Genomic DNA, 17,795 nt, shown 5'->3' with positions numbered 1-17,795 from the left:
CCATCAGCCAGCTCCTCCCGGCCGAGGGCAGCGGGATGGGGAGGAACCGTGCTGGGCTGTCAGCCTCCCGCCGCCTCCTTGGGCAGGTCCGTCAGCCGCTCTGAGTCCCCATCTGTGGGGTCCGCCCTGCACCAGCGGGACTGCAGGGAGGCCCGGGAGGGCGGGCAGTGGGGCCTGTTCCAGGAGGAGGTCAGTGAGGCCCTGAGGGTCAGCGGGGCGAGGGCGGGGGAGCTGAGGGGCGGCCCTAGCAGCAGTGTGGCTTCCCGGGGTGGTGGGGGGAGAGGAACCAGGGCCTAATGGCTGCGGGAGGGGGAGGGGGGGTGGCCAGAGGCAGGGGCGCAGCTGATACTGGCTGTGCAGGTTGGTTCACTGTGGAGCCCGGGGGACAGGATGTGGCTGGGCCCTGGAGCAGCGCCCGTCTGGGAAGTGGGGGGGCAGAGGGGGGCAGAGGACAGGAGTGCGCAGCCCGTGACCGGAAGCCCCAGGGGGTGAGGCTGAGAGGAAGGAACACCCAGCTGTGGGGTTGAGGGAGGAGCAGGAGAAGACGGGACGTTGAGCGGGGCTCTGCAGGATGAAGAGGAGTTCGTTGACGGGCAGCCAGGGCGGAAGGCCTGCATCCTCGCTGGGCTCCAGGCCCCTGGGGGCCGCCGGGGGGGTGTCCAGGAGATTTGGGGAGGTTGGGGGCTCCTGTCAGAGTGAGGGGTGAGGAAGGGCCAGAGGCCTGAGCAGGAGCAGAGGGCCAGGCTGCGATTGTCAGGAAGGAGGGCCTGCGTGTGAGACGGGCGGGTCTAGGAGGAGGCGGGGAGGGGTCGGTCAGGGCACCTGGCCCCCTGCCGCGCCCCTGCTCTGGGCCTGCTCCTCCATTCATAAATTGGGGTGCTCCTGGCCCCTCCCCGAGGGCTCTGAGGCTGGAGAATGAGGTGAGGGTCCCAGACTCGGGGCCTTTTGCCTGCACTGATTCTTCTGCCCCTCACCTGCCGCCCCCCTGGGGGCTGTGGTTTTCCCCGGACCCACGCCTGCCCGTAACCAGCGTCTCCCCCGCAGCTGCTGGCTCTCCCTGGAGGGGGGGCTGCTGTACGCCTTCGTGGGACCCGCTGCGGCTGTGGTGCTGGTAGGACTGCCCCGTGGCCCCGGCTCGGCCCTCCGTCACGGGGGGGCGGGGGGGGGGCTGTGTCCACGGTCCCCTGGGGCTGCGGGGAGGGGGCAGACCCTGGGCTGGGAGAGCGGTTTCTGGGAGCGTTTTGCCTGATCCTTGGGGACCAGCTGCGCACCTGCCACGTGGGTGCGCGTTTGAGCGAGGGACGGGGTGGGTGGGCCAGGTGGGCAGGTGGAGGAGGGGCCGGGCTGTGGCCAGGCCTGGGCGGAGCCGCCTCCCTGGATGGGCTGAGAGGAGCCCTCTCCCCGGCCCCGGAGGCTCTCCTCCCGCTGTGCCCAGGCCCCTCCCACAGCCCAGCTCACCCGGCGCCTTTATTCCGAGACGGGCAGGGAGGGGCGGGGGCAGGGAGGGCTGTCAGTGCGGCCAGTGACGGCCCGGAGGGGAGGGGCGGGGCGGGAGGGGTGGTGGCCGCAGGAGCCTCTTCCCACCCCTGTCCCCTCTCAGGAGGGGTCTGGAGCGGGGGGGGGGGGGGGAAGAGGGGGGGCTGGCCCTGGCCGGCAGTGGGAGCCCTCCCTGGGCTTGGGGACTCACAGGTTAAAGGTTGGACAGAGCCAGCTGCCCGCAGGTGGCACCGGCGTCCTGCCCTCCGTCCCGGCCAGGGCAGCGAGGTCCCAGGAAAGCCACCTCCACCGGGTCAGGCCGCGGAGCGGTGGGTGGCAGGGCCGGACCCGCTGGGTGTGAGGTCAGCCGCCCCGACCTCCGGGCCCAGGGTCTCAGGTCAGCGATCGCGGAGGCCCAGGGTCCCCCAGCCACAGGACGGGCAGGTCAAGCAGCCTCTCTGTGTGTGGGGGGGGGTGGGCGCAGGGAGAGGGCACTCAGGGGAGAGGGGGGACCCCGGGAGCTCCGGGGCCTGGGAGGGCCCGAGGGGGGCGCCCTGGGGGCGCTTCTCAGGCTCAGTGAGAGCGAGGCGGCAGAGACTGCCCTGAGCGCCCAGCGGGCTCCGCTCGGCAGGTGCCGCCTGTGAAGAGCCCCGGGTGGGGGTGGGCTCCCCGTCGTGGGCGGATGCAGCAGCAGGGGGTGCAGGGGGCGGGCATGGGGCGCGTGTGGGCGTGGCGGCAGCTGGACGGGGCGCTGAGGCCCCTGTGCCCTGAGCAGGCAGGCACTTCCCTGTCAGCCCCACGCGGGGGAGGGCCAGGCTCTCCCAGACCTGACCTCTGACCTCGGGACCATGGCTGACCGCAGTGCATGGCAGATGGGCCTCGGGGCTGGTCAGCGCAGCCGCCTGAGGACCCGCCGGGGCGCCCACCCGTCCCGCCCGTGGGTAGACCCGTCACCTCTGAGTCACCTGAGCCCCGGGGCCGCCTGCCCTTCTGCCCACCCGCCCGCCGGGCTCCCAGGTCGCGGCAGCGCCTGTCGGTGGGCGGGCCGCGTGGGAGGCCTGAGCTCCGATGCCCGGCCTGTGGGGGCGGGAGGGTCCGTGCGGCACGGAGGGCCCGGCCAGCGGCCGAAGGAGACGGCGGGGTGAGGGGGCACGGGGTGGGCCAGGCTTTGCCTCTCCCGGGAGCCCCATCCCCTGACGGGAGCGGGTGGGGCACGGCGTGGGCGGAGCAGGGCACCCACCGCCTCTGCCCGCAGGTGAACATGGCCATGGGCATCCTGGTGTTCAACAAGCTCGTGTCCAAGGACGGCATCACCGACAAGAAGCTGAAGGAGCGGGCAGGGTAGGACCGGAGCCCGCAGCGGGGAAACCGAGGCACGGCCTGTGCGGGCGCCCGACGACCTGCCTGCTCGGCGCGGTGTCCCGTCCGGCCCGGGCGGGGGTGGGGGGGGGAGGAGAGTGGGGGGGGTTAGGGCCTCAGAAGCAGTGGAACTGGTTGCCCTCGGGGAGCTCACCTCCGCCAGGCCCCTCCCCTCGGGGTTGGGCGCCCGCCTGTGTGCCTCGGCGTGGAGGACGGGCTGGATGTCCCACCTGGGAAAGGGGCCCAGAGCGGGCAGTGCCTGGCCTGAGGGCACACAGCGCTGCCTGCTGCGGGGGAGGGTGCTGTCCCTCCAGCCCCTGAGCCCCCTCCCCTTCCCGTACCTCTGCCTGTCCCTCAGCCTGGCTAGTGTCCGCCCTGGGCCCCGCCCGCCCTGGGCCCCGCCCGCCCTGGGTCCCGCCCGCCCTCACCCCTGCGTGCCAGTCTTGCTTGGCCTGTCTGTGTGTCTGTCTCCTCGCTCTCCCTCATCCTGCGCCTCCCAGCTTCTCTCCTCCCAGTAGCCTGTGCTGTGCGGGGAGGGGCCCAGGCTGCCAAGGGCAACGCCTGAGTGAGGTGCTCCTGGAGGACTCCCTGGAGGAGGAGGCGAGGGCTGAGGAGCAGCGGCAGCCCCTCCCCTGGGACGATGGGCAGGCAGGGCTCACCTGGAGGAGGAAGCACCCGTCAGTCTGTGCCTGTCTGTCTCTGCCCGTCCCTGACCTGCCCGGCCTCGTCTGTCCTGTCACCTCCCTCCAGCTCCTCCCCTCCCTCCCTCTCTGTCCAGAGCTCAGAGAGCTCAGAGGCCTGACCAGGCGCCCCTCCCTGTGGCCGCCTTTCCCCGGGCCTTTCCCCCTGACGGGGCTGAGGGCTGTGTGGGCCCTGGGAGCCGGAACCAGCAGGGGCCTCCTCCCCTGCCCGTGGCCTCCTGGGCAGCCAGGGCCCGGGTGTCCCAGGGAGCCCCCTCCCGGGCACCGACCTCCCGCGTCCCCATCGCCCCGGGAGCCCTGGTTGCTGGCAGAACTCGGGGGGCCTGTCGGGGCGGGGTCTGTGCAGAGGGTGGAGGGCAGAGACCCTGGAGAGGACACCGCCTGGGCCGGGGAAGCCGGCCCCACGGGAGAGAGGGGGCCGAGGCCGGGCCCGGCCGGGGTCCCTCCCGCAGCCCTGACGCGGCCCGTCCGCAGGGCCTCGCTGTGGAGCTCGTGCGTGGTGCTGCCGCTGCTGGCGCTGACCTGGATGTCCGCCGTGCTCGCCGTCACCGACCGCCGCTCCGCCCTCTTCCAGATCCTCTTTGCCGTCTTCGACTCGCTGGAGGGCTTCGTCATCGTCATGGTGCACTGCATCCTGCGCAGAGAGGTGGGGGGGGGGGGGGGGGACCTCCCTGTGCCGTGCTGCTCGGCCCCGGGCACTGTGTGTGTGCGTGTGCGTGTGCGTGTGCGTGTGTGTGGGGGGGGCGGGGTGTCCTTCTGGGGCCGGAGCCACCCGAGATGTGGGCAGCCTCATGGCAGCCAAGACTCCTGCTCTGGGCCTCGTGGGTCAGCCTCCTCGGACGCCGCCAGGGTCCCGTCGTCCGCAGCCCGAGCTGCCGCTGACCTCTGACCTGTGCTCTCCGCCCCCAGGTCCAGGACGCTGTGAAGTGCCGCGTGGTGGACCGCCAGGAGGAGGGCAACGGGGACTCCGGGGGCTCCTTCCAGAACGGCCACGCCCAGCTCATGGTAGCCCCGCCAGGGGGAACTGGGAGCCCAGGGTGCAGCTGGGGAAACTGAGGCTCCCGGGTCGGATCCCGGGTCCAGGGCTGGGGGTCAGGCAGGTCACGTGGATGAGATCTGGGTGGGGCTGGTGCCCCGGGCCTTGTCTCAGCTCCCGGCCTCTGCAGCTTCTCCCTTGGGTCCGGCCTGGCATGTCCTCTCACACCACCTGTCCCCAGCCAGACCCCCTTAGGACCGGACTCGGGGCCTCCACCCCAGGTGCCCCCTGCACACCCCGCCCTCTCCTGCTGCTCACCCTGTCCACGGAGATGCCACCTTCTCCGGGGAGCCCTCCCTGACTGCCCCTCAGGTTGCCTGTTCCGGCCCCGGTAGTGCCCTAGGTGAATCCCCTGGGCGTGTGGACCCCCTCAGGCCTCAGGACTGTGTACACACGTGCACTGCCACGCGTGGGCACACGCCTCCAGGGCATGGCTGCAGCTCCAGGGTAGCCCTTCCCCCCACCTGCAGGCCTCGCGGTGCCCCGGGCAGCGGCAGCTCTGCCCCCTGCCCCCCACCCCCACCCCCGCCCCCGCCCTCACCCCCGCCCCGGCCCTCACCAGCCCGTCTTTCCTGCAGACCGACTTCGAGAAGGATGTGGATCTGGCCTGTAGATCAGGTGAGCGCCTGACAGGTGAGAGCGACAGGTGGCCCTCGCCGGGGCCCACTTGCTTCTTTTTCTTTTCTTCGTACGTCTGTCCATTCATTCGTCCGTCCTCCTCCGACCCCGCCTCCCACAGCCCCACCCCCCACACCCCCGACCGAGGAACTGCTGCCCGGAGCCCCCCTCGGGGTCTGGGCCCAGCACAGACCTTGTTGGCACCAGCGCCCACACCTCCCAGCCCCGCCCCCTGCCGAGGCGGCAGCCAGGGTCTGTGGGTCGCCGAGGTCTTGGCCCTGGAGAGACCGCCTCCCGTCAGCCGGGTCCTCAGCACCCACAGCTCTGCCGGTCGCCGGTCTCCACCTCCTCCTCGGAGGGCAGTGACGCTGGGCAAGCTCTGTCCCCGCCCCACCCCCCTCACTCCCCTGCCTGCCCGCCCTCCGGCTCCTGTTCTGTGTGTCCTTCATTTCTTCATTGTGCGTCCAGCCGTGGAGGAGGGTGGGGTGGGTTTTCAGATGGGGGCGCAGGAGGAAAGCCGGTAGGACCCACCGCTGAGCCCTAGGCTGCGCTGAGCTTCCTGGAAGCAAAGGCAACAAGGGAATGAATTTCCCAATAAAAGGAAGCGCCCCCAAAGTCCTTGTTCTGTGAACCAAGGGTCTGGGGCCCTGACAGGCAGTCTTTCGGGGGGGGGGGCATCCTCCCTCTGGTCTGCCAGGTGTTTGAGGACCACCTTCTCCAGAGACAGCCCTGGAGAGCGGGGACAGCCCCGGGGGGCGGGGGCGCCAGCTGCTGCCAGGGAGACCCAGGAGGGCTCCCTGGAGGAGGTGATCTCTGCATTGGGCTGAGCAGCGGCTGGAGCCGCCCCCCTCTTAGGCTCATGCTATCTAGCCAACTTCCCTGGGAGGAGGCCTCACGTCTGGGGGGCTTTGGGGCCTGGCCCAGCCCTGTTTGGGGGGCCTCCAATCTCTTCCTAATCGGGGATATGGCTCAGCCCGGCCCTTGGCCTCCTGAACGAGTGGCTGGGAGGGTGGGGACGGTAAGAGGGTGTCACCACACAAGCACCGAGTGTGCGGGAAGCAGGGACCGGGGGTGCAGTAGGCACCCCAGCCAGGGCCCAGGCCCGGGAGGAGTTTGGGGGCACGTAGCCTGGTCCGTGGGCTCGGCTGCTGGGAGGTGGGCAGGAAGACCTCAGTGGGCGGGGCCCTTCCTGGCCCTGGGGCACAGGTTTGTCCAGAAGATGTGGGTCCCCTTTGGGGCCACAGAGAGCGGAGGTCAGGGCTGCCGAGGGGCAGGTGTGGCATCCGGACCGTGGAGCGGAGCGGGGGGAGGAGGCCTGGGAAGCGCCGGGCCGTGGCGGGCGAGTGGCCGGCTGGGCCGCTGGAGGCTGTGTGCTGGCTAGCGGGACGGAGGCAGCGGCCCGTCGATCGCTGGTCCTGGGCTGGGCAGTGTGGCGGGACCCGGCCGCCGGGCCACAGGGGAGGCTGCGGTCAGAGCCGGCTCGCCGAGGTCGGCCCTGAGGGGCTGGTGGGCAGCCGGGCCTGGCCGCTTCGGGGCCTCCGGGGGCCGGCCGAGGCTGATGGGCCGGTAGGATGGAGGCGGGCAGGCTGGAGCCCAGGTCAGAGGTCACGGCAGCCTGGCCCCCCTGCAGCTGGTCAGGAACGGGCTGTCCCACCCGCACCCAGGAGCTGTGTCCCTGCACCCTGGGCAGCACGGGCCCCCAGGGCCATCGGAGGCCACCCCGCCTCTGAAGGGCACGTGGGGGGTCGTCCGCCTGTGCGGGGTGGGAGGGGGGGCACCGGCCCCAGCCTTGTTGGAGAGTACGAAGGGGACCCCGGCTGCCGCGGCACCGAGCTGGGGGGGTACCCGGGGGGGGCTCGGGCCAGGCCCCCTGACCCCGCCCCGCCCCTCAGTGCTGAACAAGGACATCGCCGCCTGCCGCACGGCCACCATCACGGGCACCCTCAAGCGGCCCTCGCTGCCCGAGGAGGAGAAGCTGACGCTGGCCCACGCCAAGGTGCCGCCCCCCAACTTCAACAGCCTCCCGGCCCACGTGTCCAGGCCGCACACGCACGGCTCGCCGCGCCGCCCGGGGGGCCCGCTGCCCGACTTCCCCAACCACTCGCTGACCCTCAAGAAGGGCCGCGCGCCCAAGTCGTCCTTCGTGGGCGACGGGGACATCTTCAAGAAGCTGGACTCGGAGCTGAGCCGGGCCCAGGAGAAGGCCCTGGACACGAGCTACGTGATCCTGCCCGCGGCCACGGCCACGCTGCGGCCCAAGCCCCCGGAGGAGCCCAAGTACAGCATCCACATCGACCAGATGCCGCAGACGCGCCTCATCCACCTCAGCATGACGCCCGACGCCGGCCTCCCGGCCCGCAGCCCGCCCTCCCGCCAGCCCCCCGAGGCGCCCCCCGCCCAGCCCCCGCCGCCGCCGCCGCCGCCGCCGCCGCCCCCGCCCCCACAGCAGCCTCTGCCCCCGCCGCCCACCCTGGAGCCGGCGCCCCCCAGCCTGGGGGAGCCCCGGGAGCCCGCCCCCCACCCGGGGCCCAGCACGGGCACGGGGACCAAGAACGAGACCGTCTCCGCCTTGTCCGTGAGCTCCCTGGAGGTGCGGGCCGCGGGCGGGGGCGGGGCGGGGGCAGGGTCCCTGGCGTCCTGGGCCGCGGGGTTGGCCACACAGCCAGCGTCCGGCTGGAGTTGTCCCCTTGTCCGGCCGCGGCCGCCCTCCAGCACCCACCCTGCCCGCTGGGCTCGGGCCGCGGCCGCCTCTCTCGGGGTCCGGAGGGCGGCCTCACCCAGGGCCAGGGACCTGCTCGTCCTGCCCTCCAGGTCGGGTGGTCGCTGGAGCCCCTCTGAGACCCACCAAGCCGGAGGCTGCCCCAGGCCCCGCGGGCTGGGGGTCTGCGCCCAAGGGCTACATGGGTGAGGGTCCCTGCGGCCGTCCTCAGGCGAGGAGAGGCCAGGACGTGGGATGGGGAGGTTTGGGGGTGCTGGTGACAAAGGCACACCACCCTTCCCCCCACAGAGGCGGAAGTCGCGGTACGCGGAACTGGACTTTGAGGTGGGTCCCGTGCCCCCTCCCCAGACACCTGGGCCCCTGGCCGGGCAGCTCGGGCTGGGCCGCAGGCAGGGCGGGGCCGGGGAAGAGGGCCAGGGGCGCCCTCGGGGCTCAGGGTCTGCCTGCCCCCCCCCCCCCCCGCAGAAAATCATGCACACGCGGAAACGGCACCAGGACATGTTCCAGGACCTGAGCCGGAGGCTGCAGCACGCGGACAAGGACAAGGAGGTGCTGGCCCCCGAGAGCAAGGTCTGCGGGGGCGGGGCACTGGGCGGGGGCAGGGCACTGGGCAGAGGTGGGGGGATGCAGAGGGCAGGGGGTGGGACTGTGGGCGAGGGGCAAGGCGCCGAGAGAGCCGGCAGGTAAGCCTGCCCTCTCCCGCCTTCCTGTGACCCCGCTTCACTCAGTTCATTGGTCCAGCCTTCCCCTGGCGGCCGGCCAGTCCATGCTGCCCCTGGGGGGACGGGGACGCGTCCAGGCGGGGCAACTGCCTCTCAGAGGAGGGGACAGCCCTGCGGGGTGCTGAGCAGGCAGGCCCCCCCAGACCCTGACCCCGGAGGGGGCCGCAGCCCCTGTGCATTCTGGGCAAGGCTGGGCCTCCCACCCCGTCTGCACCTCCATGGTGGGTCCTTGCTGTTCTGACTCCCGTCTGCACCCTTCTCTCCCTCTCCCGCCATCCCTCCCTCCCTGCCCGCGGCCACCCTGCCCGCGGCCACCACTGCAGCCAGAGAAGCAGCAGACGCCCAACAAGCGGCCCTGGGAGAGCCTGCGGAAGGCCCACGGGCCGCCCGCGTGGGTGCAGGAGCTGGAGCCGCTGCCGCCGTCGCCCCTGGAGCTGCGGGGCGTGGAGTGGGAGAAGTCGGGCGCCACCATCCCGCTGGTGGGCCAGGACATCATCGACCTGCAGACCGAGGTCTGAGCGGCGGGCGGCGGCCACACCGGACGGAGGAGGGATGCTGCTCGGCCCGCCGCTGCCGCAGGACGGGCACAGACGCTCGAGGGCGGCGGGCCAGGCCCGCGCCCGGCTCAGGGCGCTCGGACGGCGGCCGCGGAGGCCCGCAGTGCCGGGACCAGAGCCAGCGGGACAGGAGGCGGCGGCCCCGTGGCACAGGGCGCCGGAGGCCAGAAGGTGCCCCCGCCCTCCTCGGACCCGGCCCCGGCGGTCGGACAGGCGGCCGGGGACAGTGCCGGGCTGGGTGCGGCCGGCACCGGATGCTACCTGAGCTGCTGCAGCAGAGGACCTGCCTGCTGGCGGCGGCCTGGCACCGTTTTTTAGACGCCCCCACCCTCGGGAAGCAGCCAGCCACCCGCCCTGCCCGGCCCGCCTGCCCCCGGCGGGACCAGGGCCTCCGGACGAAGCAGGGCTGGGGAATCTATTTTTTCTCTCCTTTTCTTTTCTTCAATAAAAAGAACTGAAAACCCACGCCCTCTGTGCGCCTTCCTGGGCCCCTCGGGCTGGGGCTGGGCCCTCCACCCGGCAGAGGGGCTGGGCGGCCTGGTTGGCATCTCGGCTTCACCTGCCCAGTGCCGCCCCACCCCGCGGGCCATGGCCCCCAGGCCTGTGGTCACGTGGCTCCGGGCAGCCTCTGGCCTCCCGGGGGCTGGGGGGCCTGATGGGAGCCTCGGGTGCTGGCCGGCCCCTCCTCAGACTTCGAGGCGCACAGGGCAGGCCTGGCCCCCTGGCCCGATGCATCGCAGGAAAAAGACCTGAGACGAAGAAAGAAATGCAGAGCAGGGACATGGGGAGAGGGAGGGAGCCTGGAGCCCTGGGACCCCCGCCTCTGGCTGGCCTTGGGGGGCCCCGTCCCCTCCAGAGCCCCTGCCCTCCTCTGCGCCCCCGTCCCACCCGCCTCCCCCTCTGTCCTGGGGCAGGGCCAGGGCGGGATTGGGGCCACAGTGCCAGGCTCCAGACGCCTCCAGGCCGTGGTGGTCCCCCATCAGAGGCAGGTGTGAGGGACAAGCGTGAGCACACCCGAGGTGCCCTCCTACGCCCGGGTGCGGGGCACACGCCAGGCCCCCTTCTGTCCCCCCCACCTCCCCCTCAGCTCACAGCCCAGGACGCCCCCGTTTCTGAGCAAGAAACGCACACGGGTCCTGCCACTTCTCCGCGCTTCCAGCAGGGGGCGGCCTGAGCCTCCGCGTGAGCCCGGCTGGGAGCCGAGGCGGGGACAGGATTGGCCAGGCCCCGCCCCCAGGGCCTCAGGCGGCCAATCCACACCTGTGGTCCCAGAGGCAATGGGCTGAGGCCCCGCCCCCAGGGCCTCAGGCGGCCAATCCACACCTGTGTTCCCAGAGGCGATGGGCTGAGGCCCCGCCCCCAGGGCCTCAGGCGGCCAATCCACACCTGTGGTCCCAGAGGCAATGGACTGAGGCCCCGCCCCCAGGGCCTCAGGCGGCCAATCCACACCTGTGGTCCCAGAGGCGATGGAAGAAGGGGTGCCGGTGGGGAGGCCACCACGTCATTCAGAAAGAAACCAAGGAAGCCGAGCTGAAAGGGGCTGCCTGGCACGGGTTCCCTCGGCACCTGCCCCGCCCCCAGTCCACCATTCAGCTCCGGGAAGGTCGCCCCAGCGGGGACCCGGCCTGGATGGGGTGGGTGCGCTCTCCTGCGTGTGACGGCAGTGACCGTGGGTGAGCACGAGCGGCCCCCCCGGACGCACAGGGACCGCGGTGACTGCGCGGCCACCGGTGACCCAGGACGAGGCCCGCGGAGCGGGAGGGAGGGGGCGCCGGCCGCCGCGGGGAGCCGGTGCGGAGCGCGGCCGGCCCAGCAGGGGGCGCTCGGGCACTGCGCTGTCGGCACCGGAACCGAAGCCCGGGCCGCCGGTGAGACGGGGCGCCGCCGGCCCCGCTGGGCTCCTGGCAGCTCGTCTGACCCACCCGTGACGGGTGCGCCACCCGCGTGTGCGTCCTGGACGTGCCCTCCCACACACGCACCGTCCCCGCTCCAGCCTGTGCGGGGCGCTGTGGGGCCGAGGGGCTGAGCCCGGCGGAGCCCGCGGGGCCTGTTCCCGCCGCTGCTCGGACAGCGGGACCGGCAGGGCCTGATGGCGCCCACAGCCGAGGTGGCGGTCTGAGCCGCCGTCCAGGTTCTAGCTCCTCAGGGGCAGCCCCGGCCGCTGTGGCCTCTCCATCTGCATTCCCTCCACCACAGGCGCTCCCCTCCGGCCGGCCCGGCCCCCAGGAGCTCTTGGCATGCTCATCATCCGGGCACGTTTGTGCAAGTCGCAGGTTGCATCCACCACGGCAGCTGAGGTCTTCTCCTCCTGCACTTTCATCCGCCATCAGCAGCACCAAGGCCCCGCGAGAGGGGGAGCTGGGGAAGGCGGGTCACCACGCTGGGAACACAGTTGTACAGCAAAGGGTGGTAGCGAGCTCTGTGCTGGAGCTGGAGCTGCAGATCCTGGTGGTGGTGATGGTGATGGTGGTGATGGTGGAGGTGGTGGTGATGGTGGTGGTGGAGGAGGTGGTGATGGTGATGGTGGTGATGGTGAAGGTGATGGTGATGGTGAAGATGGTGATGGTGGTGGTGATGATGGTGGTGATGGTGAAGATGGTGATGGTAGTAGTGATGATGGTGATGGTGGTGGTGGTGATGGTGAAGATGGTGATGGTGGTGATGGTGAAGATGGTGGTGATGGTGGTGATGGTGAAGATGGTGATAGTCATAGTGATGGTGGTGATGGTGAAGATGGTGATGGTGGTGGTGATGGTGATGATGGTGGTGATAGTGAAGATGGTGGTGATGGTGGTGATGGTGATGGTGGTGATGGTGAAGATGGTGAAGATGGTGAAGATGGTGATGCGGTAATAGAGCTGCAGGTGGAGGTCGATGGTGGTGGGGAGTGACTTTGGGGTGGTGACACCCACAGCGGCAGCCACGGGGTCTGCACTGCTGATGGTGGTGCTTCTGGGTTGAAATGAGGACCTCACGGGCCACCCTGTCCCTCCCTCCCACAGACCGGGAGCATCGGAGGCGGCTGGTGACTCCGGATGGAGGAAGGAGCCGCTCCAGAGGGTGACTGGTGTGTCTGAGTCACCGGAGGGGGTGGAGCTGACGGGACTGGCATTCACCAGCCCCCACAGCGCTGAGACGTGCAGGCGGCCTGTCCTCACCCGACCCGTCTGCTCAGTCCCCTCCCGGCACCAGCGCACGGTGCGGAGGGAGGGTGCCGGGAGCCCCGGCCCTGCGGGAGCGGCCCTCCTCCGGGCAGGCAGGGGCTCTGTCTGGGAAGCCTTCGCACCGCCCTCCAGCCCCCCTTCCTGGCCCCCAGCCGCCCGCACGCTGCTGCCAGGAAGTCCCTCCGCAGCCCCCTCCTGCCGCGTGGGAGGCTCTGCCCTGAGCGGGCTTTCTCAGTCCCTGCGTCCCCACAGCCCGAGGACCCCTCTGGGCCCCGTCTGGGCTGCTCCAGACCACCCAGTGGCCCCCGACCTGCTGGCTCCCCCTGGGCTCACTCAGGATGGACGGACCCTCCAGACGCCCACGTCCCCAGAGAGGAGCAAGTCCTCAATGTTCCAGAACCTTCCATGGCTGGGAGTGCCCTCCCCAGACCAGCTCCACCCGCCCCAGCTCACCGTGACCTCCTGAAACCAGGCGTGTGCCCGGGGCACGCGGGCCTGGCCGCTGCCACCTCCCTGCGGCTTCCTGAGTGACAGCAGCTGCTGTCCCCCCAAGAAGCCAGAAACGGCCACCCCTTCCTCGCCACCCCCTCTCCTCGCCGCCCCCCCTCCTCGCCGCCCCCCTCCTCGTCACCCCCCTCCTCGCCATCCCCCCCCTCACCCCCCCCGCTGCCTGGGACAGCCCTTTCTGCCCGTTGTCAAGTCTGGGGCCCCAGCCCATGGCCCCTGGTGTCCTGGCTGGAGGCACGATTCTGAGGCGGCCCTGCCCCCAGCGCCCGGGAGGAGCCCCCAGACCTGGAGCTCAGGGGTGCAGGCAGGGGTGACAGGCCTCCACCACATTCCCACTTACACTCCCTGCCAGGGGTCCAGGCCCAGGCAGGACTCGGACCCCCTACACAGTGGGTCGTGGGAGGTGGGACCTGTGGGACCCCGGCACACGGCACCCCTGTGCTGTCCCCGCGCCCTGGCGGGTCTGCTCAGGGGAGCCCAGCGAGGCCACGGGGGCGAGACCCCGCCCAGGGCAAGCTCATCGCGGCCTCTGACCCCACACAGGCAGCAGGACCGGCCGGAAGCAGGAGCCCTGGCTGGCCCGCCCCTCCCGCTGGCCTCGGTTTCCCTCTGAGAGCAGGGCACCGTCTGTACTCAGCACGCCTCCAGGCGGGGGAGCAGCGGGGTTTTCTTTCGGCCTAAAATAACCCCGGGAGTCGCTGCCCACGCAGGCAGAGCCGGAAGTGAGGGCTCCCCGCTGTGAGGGGGGCTCCTTCCAGGGGGGCCTGGCTGGTGCTGCACCCTCCCCACCCCCCCACCCCCGGACAGCAGGCCCCGGACGAGGAGCACCAGGTTCCAGAACTGAGGAGGCGGCGGCCTGAGGACACTCATCTAGAGACGTGGGCTCACGTGCGGCATCTCAGGGTAAATGCAGGCCCCTCCCCAAACCCCAGGGCCGTGTGGGCAGGGGGCTTCCTACAGGGCCTCCCCGGGCACCCCAAGTCTGGCTCCCAGTGAGTGGGGACCCCACGGGGGTGGGGCCAGCCGCAGGGCAAGGGCGGATCCAGCCATCTGGGCGGAGGAGGTGGCGGGGCTCAGCATGGCTCTGGTCCCAGCCGGCCCCAGCACCATCTGGACCCCCAGGGAGGGGCCCGAGGCAGCAGGAGCTCCCCACCCGGCCCTCCCACCACCGGGGCTTCCTGGGGAGGCAGGGGGGGGGGGCTGGGAGTGGGGTTTCCCGGACAGCTCAGCGCCTGTGACCTCAGGGCCCTGCCCCACGCCGGTCTCCTCACCGCCGGCCCGAGCCCGCCCCTGCCCGCCCAGACCCTCCCAGGCTCAGCGCCCCATCCTCAGAGGGGAAGCGGCCGGCGGTAAATATTCCTCGCTTTCCCCCATCCAGCGCCGCTAGAGAGAGGCCCGGGTCCTGAGTGGAGGCGGCTGGGGACTGAGAAAACGAGAGAGACGGACACAGCGATGGAAGGAAGGGGCTGGGGCCGGGTGGGGCCACGGTCCTCACAGGGATGGAAGGAAGGAGCTGGGGCCGGGTGGGGCCACGGTCCTCACAGGGATGGAAGGAAGGGGCTGGGGCCGGGTGGGGCCTCGGTCCTCACAGCGATGGAAGGAAGGGGCTGGGGCCGGGTGGGGCCTCGGTCCTCACAGCGATGGAAGGAAGGGGCTGGGGCCGGGTGGGGCCTCGGTCCTCACAGGGATGGAGGGAAGGGGCTGGGGCCGGGTGGGGCCACGGTCCTCACAGGGATGGAAGGAAGGGGCTGGGGCCGGGTGGGGCCACGGTCCTCACAGGGATGGAGGGAAGGGGCTGGGGCCGGGTGGGGCCACGGTCCTCACAGGGATGGAAGGGGCTGGGGCCGGGTGGGGCCTCGGTCCTCCGATGGAGGGACAGGCACCCGGAGCCACGCCCGTGTTTATTTTATACACAAATCCAGGAGGTTGTACTAAAGGTCAGGACGAAGGAGGTTGTGCGCGTTCCTGGGTGGACCCGGGTCTATTCCTCCTGGTGCTTGGCTGCGTTTAGGTAACAACCCTCCCCCCCCCCCCCCCCCCCCCCCCGGCGCCTGGGCTGGAGGTCAGCTGACAGCGCGCCCGCCTCCGGACCCAGCCCACAGTGCTCACAGAAGTGCCCGTGCCTCCCCGGGCGCTCTCCTCAGCCCACGGGCTGCGGGCGGAAGAGTCGGGCCTGGGGCGCCAGGCCAGGGAGGAGGAGGGCTGGGGTGCGGGGGCTGGAGGAGAGGACGGCGCGCCTGGAGGTGGCGCCCAGGTGGGCTGCCCGCACACAGGCGGGGCCGCTCGCAGCACGCAGCCCAGCCGGGCAGAGGACGAGCCGGGTGCCGGGGGCTGCCCCTGAGGGCGGGAGGAGGGAGGCTCTGCCATGGGTCCCCCTCCCCCGAGGAGACGCAGGCACCCGAAGTCATCGGTGAGCCCCCAGGAGGGACGTGGGGACCAGCCCTGCAGACCAAGCTGAGCTCCTGCCCAGTTGCCCGGTGCCGTGCTGGCCCCCCGCGTGCCCGTCCCCAGCCCGGCCCCTTCCCGCTCGGCCGCCCCCACAGGAGGTGTCCTGCATCAGGGGAGGGTGGGGGTCCAGACCCCGCAGGACAGGCCGCACACGGCCTCTGCTCTTCTGACAGCTGGGGGACGGAGAGACCCCGGGGAAGCAGGCCCAGCAGAGCATGCTGGGAGGGACACAGAGCACCTGCCTGCCAAGGTTGTGCAGGAACAAGGTCACCAACGAGGGACAGCGGAGACACGGGCCCCCTTGTTGGTGTCGCTGTAAACGCCCTGACGGGCCGCACGGCACTGCCCTGCCTCTCTCAGGCGGCAGCTGGGATTCAGGCAGACAAGCGGCCGCACTCCCACCTCCAGCCACAGACACGGTTTACGAACCTGTGCGCACTGACGGGCTGAACAGCTGCGACCCCAACAACCCTGCTGGGGACCGGGGGTTTTCCACTCTCCTCCTCCCTGGGGTGGGAGACAGAGTGGCCAGCGCCAGCCTCAACCCTAACTCTAAACCTAGCCCTAGCCCTAGCCCTAACCCTAACCCTAACCCCAACCCCAACCCTAACCCTAACTCCGACCCTAGCCCTGACCCTGACCCTAACCCCAACCCTGACCCTAGCCCTAACCCCAACCCTAGCCCTAGCCCTAACCCTAACCCTAGCTCTAACCCTAGCCCTAGCCCTAGCCTTAGCCCTAACCCTAACCCTACCCCTAACCCTAACCCCAACCCTAGCCCTGACCCTATCCCTGACCCTAACCCTAGCCTTGACCCTGACCCTGGCCCTGACCCTAAGCCTAACCCTAACCCTAACCCCAACCCTAGCCCTAACCCTAACCCTAGCCCTAGCCCTGACCCTAACCCTAACCCTAACCCCAACCCTAGCCCTAACCCTAACCCTAGCCCTAGCCCTGACCCTAACCCTAACCCTAACCCTAGCCCTGACCCTGATCCTAACCCTGACCCTGACCCTAACCCTGACCCTAGCCCTGAGCCTAACCCTGACCCTGACCCTGACCCCTACCTCAGCTCCATCACTGGCTCTGGGAGGGCCCTGGTTTCTTGTTTTCCACTCACCATCTGTTGTCAGCTGTTTGGGGTCCTTAGTTTTTCTTTTTTTGTTGTTTCTAAGCCTGTGGAGACCTCCCTACTGTTTCTGGTGTCAGCAATGCATTGAAAAGCACATTTACTATATTTTTTCCAGGTTTAGTTGTATTTTACTTTTTAAATTATTAATAAAGCCTACATTATTATTTCAGGTGTTAATTTTTTTAAAATGACTCGAGTAGCTGAGGCATCTCAGACCGCCAAGCCGCAGGCTGTGTCCAGCTCAGTAACCGTGGTGGGGGGGCGGGGGCGCTGACTGAGGTCTGGTGGGGCCCGCCAGCACGGTGAGTGGCGGTGGACCTGGTGCCCGGAGGCCCTGCTTCCTCCTCCCGCCGTGGCCGCAGGGGCCCTGGCTGTCTCAGCGGGAGGTGCCCGGCCCGGCAGCACTCTGCGGGGGGCAGCCTCCCTGTGCTTCTATCCCCTGCCACCCCCAAGCTCTCCACCAAGACACCCTCCTTCCCACCTTCGTCACCCCCCCTCGGGGAGCGCCCCACACGGCCGCCCACCCTCCCCTCTGACTGCCCCTCCCCGGCCTCCCGCAACCCGCAGTGCCTCACCGCAGCCAGCCCCCCGCCCCTCCCCCACCGGGCACCCCACAGGCTCTGGGCCATCCACAGCCCCCAGACGGGCATTCTCTGCTTCCCAGCCTGCCCCCCGACTTCCAGCTGAACCCCCATCCGTCCTCTTGGACCCCGGGCATCAGGCCCCTTGCCTTCACTCAGGTGGCCCCTCCGCCCACCCCGTTGGCTGCCCGCTCTGCCCCTGCTGACCCCCCCCAGGTGCCCACCAGCTGGGCTCCAGCTGCCCTGTCCACCAGGCCCCGCCCCTCCCGGCTGGAGGGCAGCCCAGCACAGACGCCTGGACACCTGCCCTTCTCCCCTAGCGGCGCCCGGGCCTCCTGGCCTGGCCTTCACGCCTTCGTTTGACTCACATGCACAGGGTGCCCACCCCCTGCCGGGATGTCCGCGTGGTCCCCAGTGCCATCCCGTGAGGGCGCAGGGGGCCGAGGCCACCCCACCGCTGAGGCCCTGTGCACCGCCCAGCTGGGCATGGGGAGGCGGGAGGGTGGGGTGGGATGTGCATTTGGAAAGCCCCGCTGGGCTGGGGTGGAGAGCAGAGTCGGGTGCAGGAGGGAGGCCGGGTGGGGGTTCCGGATGCCCCAGGAGGGTCCCAGGGCCTGGAAGGCTGCGGGGGGGCGGGCACCCAGGACCAGGCTCCGGTCCAGTCACGGGGCGAGTTTTGAGCGATGGGAGGAGACCCCTGCAGGTCCACGCCGGTGGGTCAGTCAGGGTCAGGGTCAGGGTCAGGGTCAGGGTCAGGGTCAGGGAGAGCCGGCAG

The 17,795-nt window shown here is 70.7% G+C and overlaps 1 protein-coding gene across 3 annotated transcripts in view; it reads left to right on the top strand.

Annotated features, from left to right (window-relative positions):
* The window catches only part of ADGRB1 (adhesion G protein-coupled receptor B1), a 49,683-nt gene extending 40,495 nt beyond the window's left edge, over positions 1-9,188 (top strand). For all 3 annotated transcript variants that reach the window (XM_054708424.1, XM_054708426.1, XM_054708425.1), the window contains 9 exons: positions 1,045-1,111; positions 2,732-2,817; positions 4,011-4,182; positions 4,446-4,541; positions 5,151-5,190; positions 7,083-7,780; positions 8,198-8,233; positions 8,375-8,479; positions 8,955-9,188. In XM_054708424.1, coding sequence (XP_054564399.1) covers positions 1,045-1,111; positions 2,732-2,817; positions 4,011-4,182; positions 4,446-4,541; positions 5,151-5,190; positions 7,083-7,780; positions 8,198-8,233; positions 8,375-8,479; positions 8,955-9,149 — 1,495 coding nt within the window. In that variant the 3' untranslated portion in view covers positions 9,150-9,188. The remainder of the gene's footprint in view (positions 1-1,044; positions 1,112-2,731; positions 2,818-4,010; positions 4,183-4,445; positions 4,542-5,150; positions 5,191-7,082; positions 7,781-8,197; positions 8,234-8,374; positions 8,480-8,954) is intronic.
* The last annotated feature ends 8,607 nt before the right edge of the window (positions 9,189-17,795 follow it).

The sequence above is a fragment of the Eptesicus fuscus genome, chromosome 19 (assembly GCF_027574615.1).
Source record: "Eptesicus fuscus isolate TK198812 chromosome 19, DD_ASM_mEF_20220401, whole genome shotgun sequence".
NCBI lineage: Eukaryota > Metazoa > Chordata > Mammalia > Chiroptera > Vespertilionidae > Eptesicus > Eptesicus fuscus.
The sequence above is the reverse complement of the archived record's forward strand: the minus strand, read 5'-3'. Positions and strand labels throughout refer to the sequence as shown.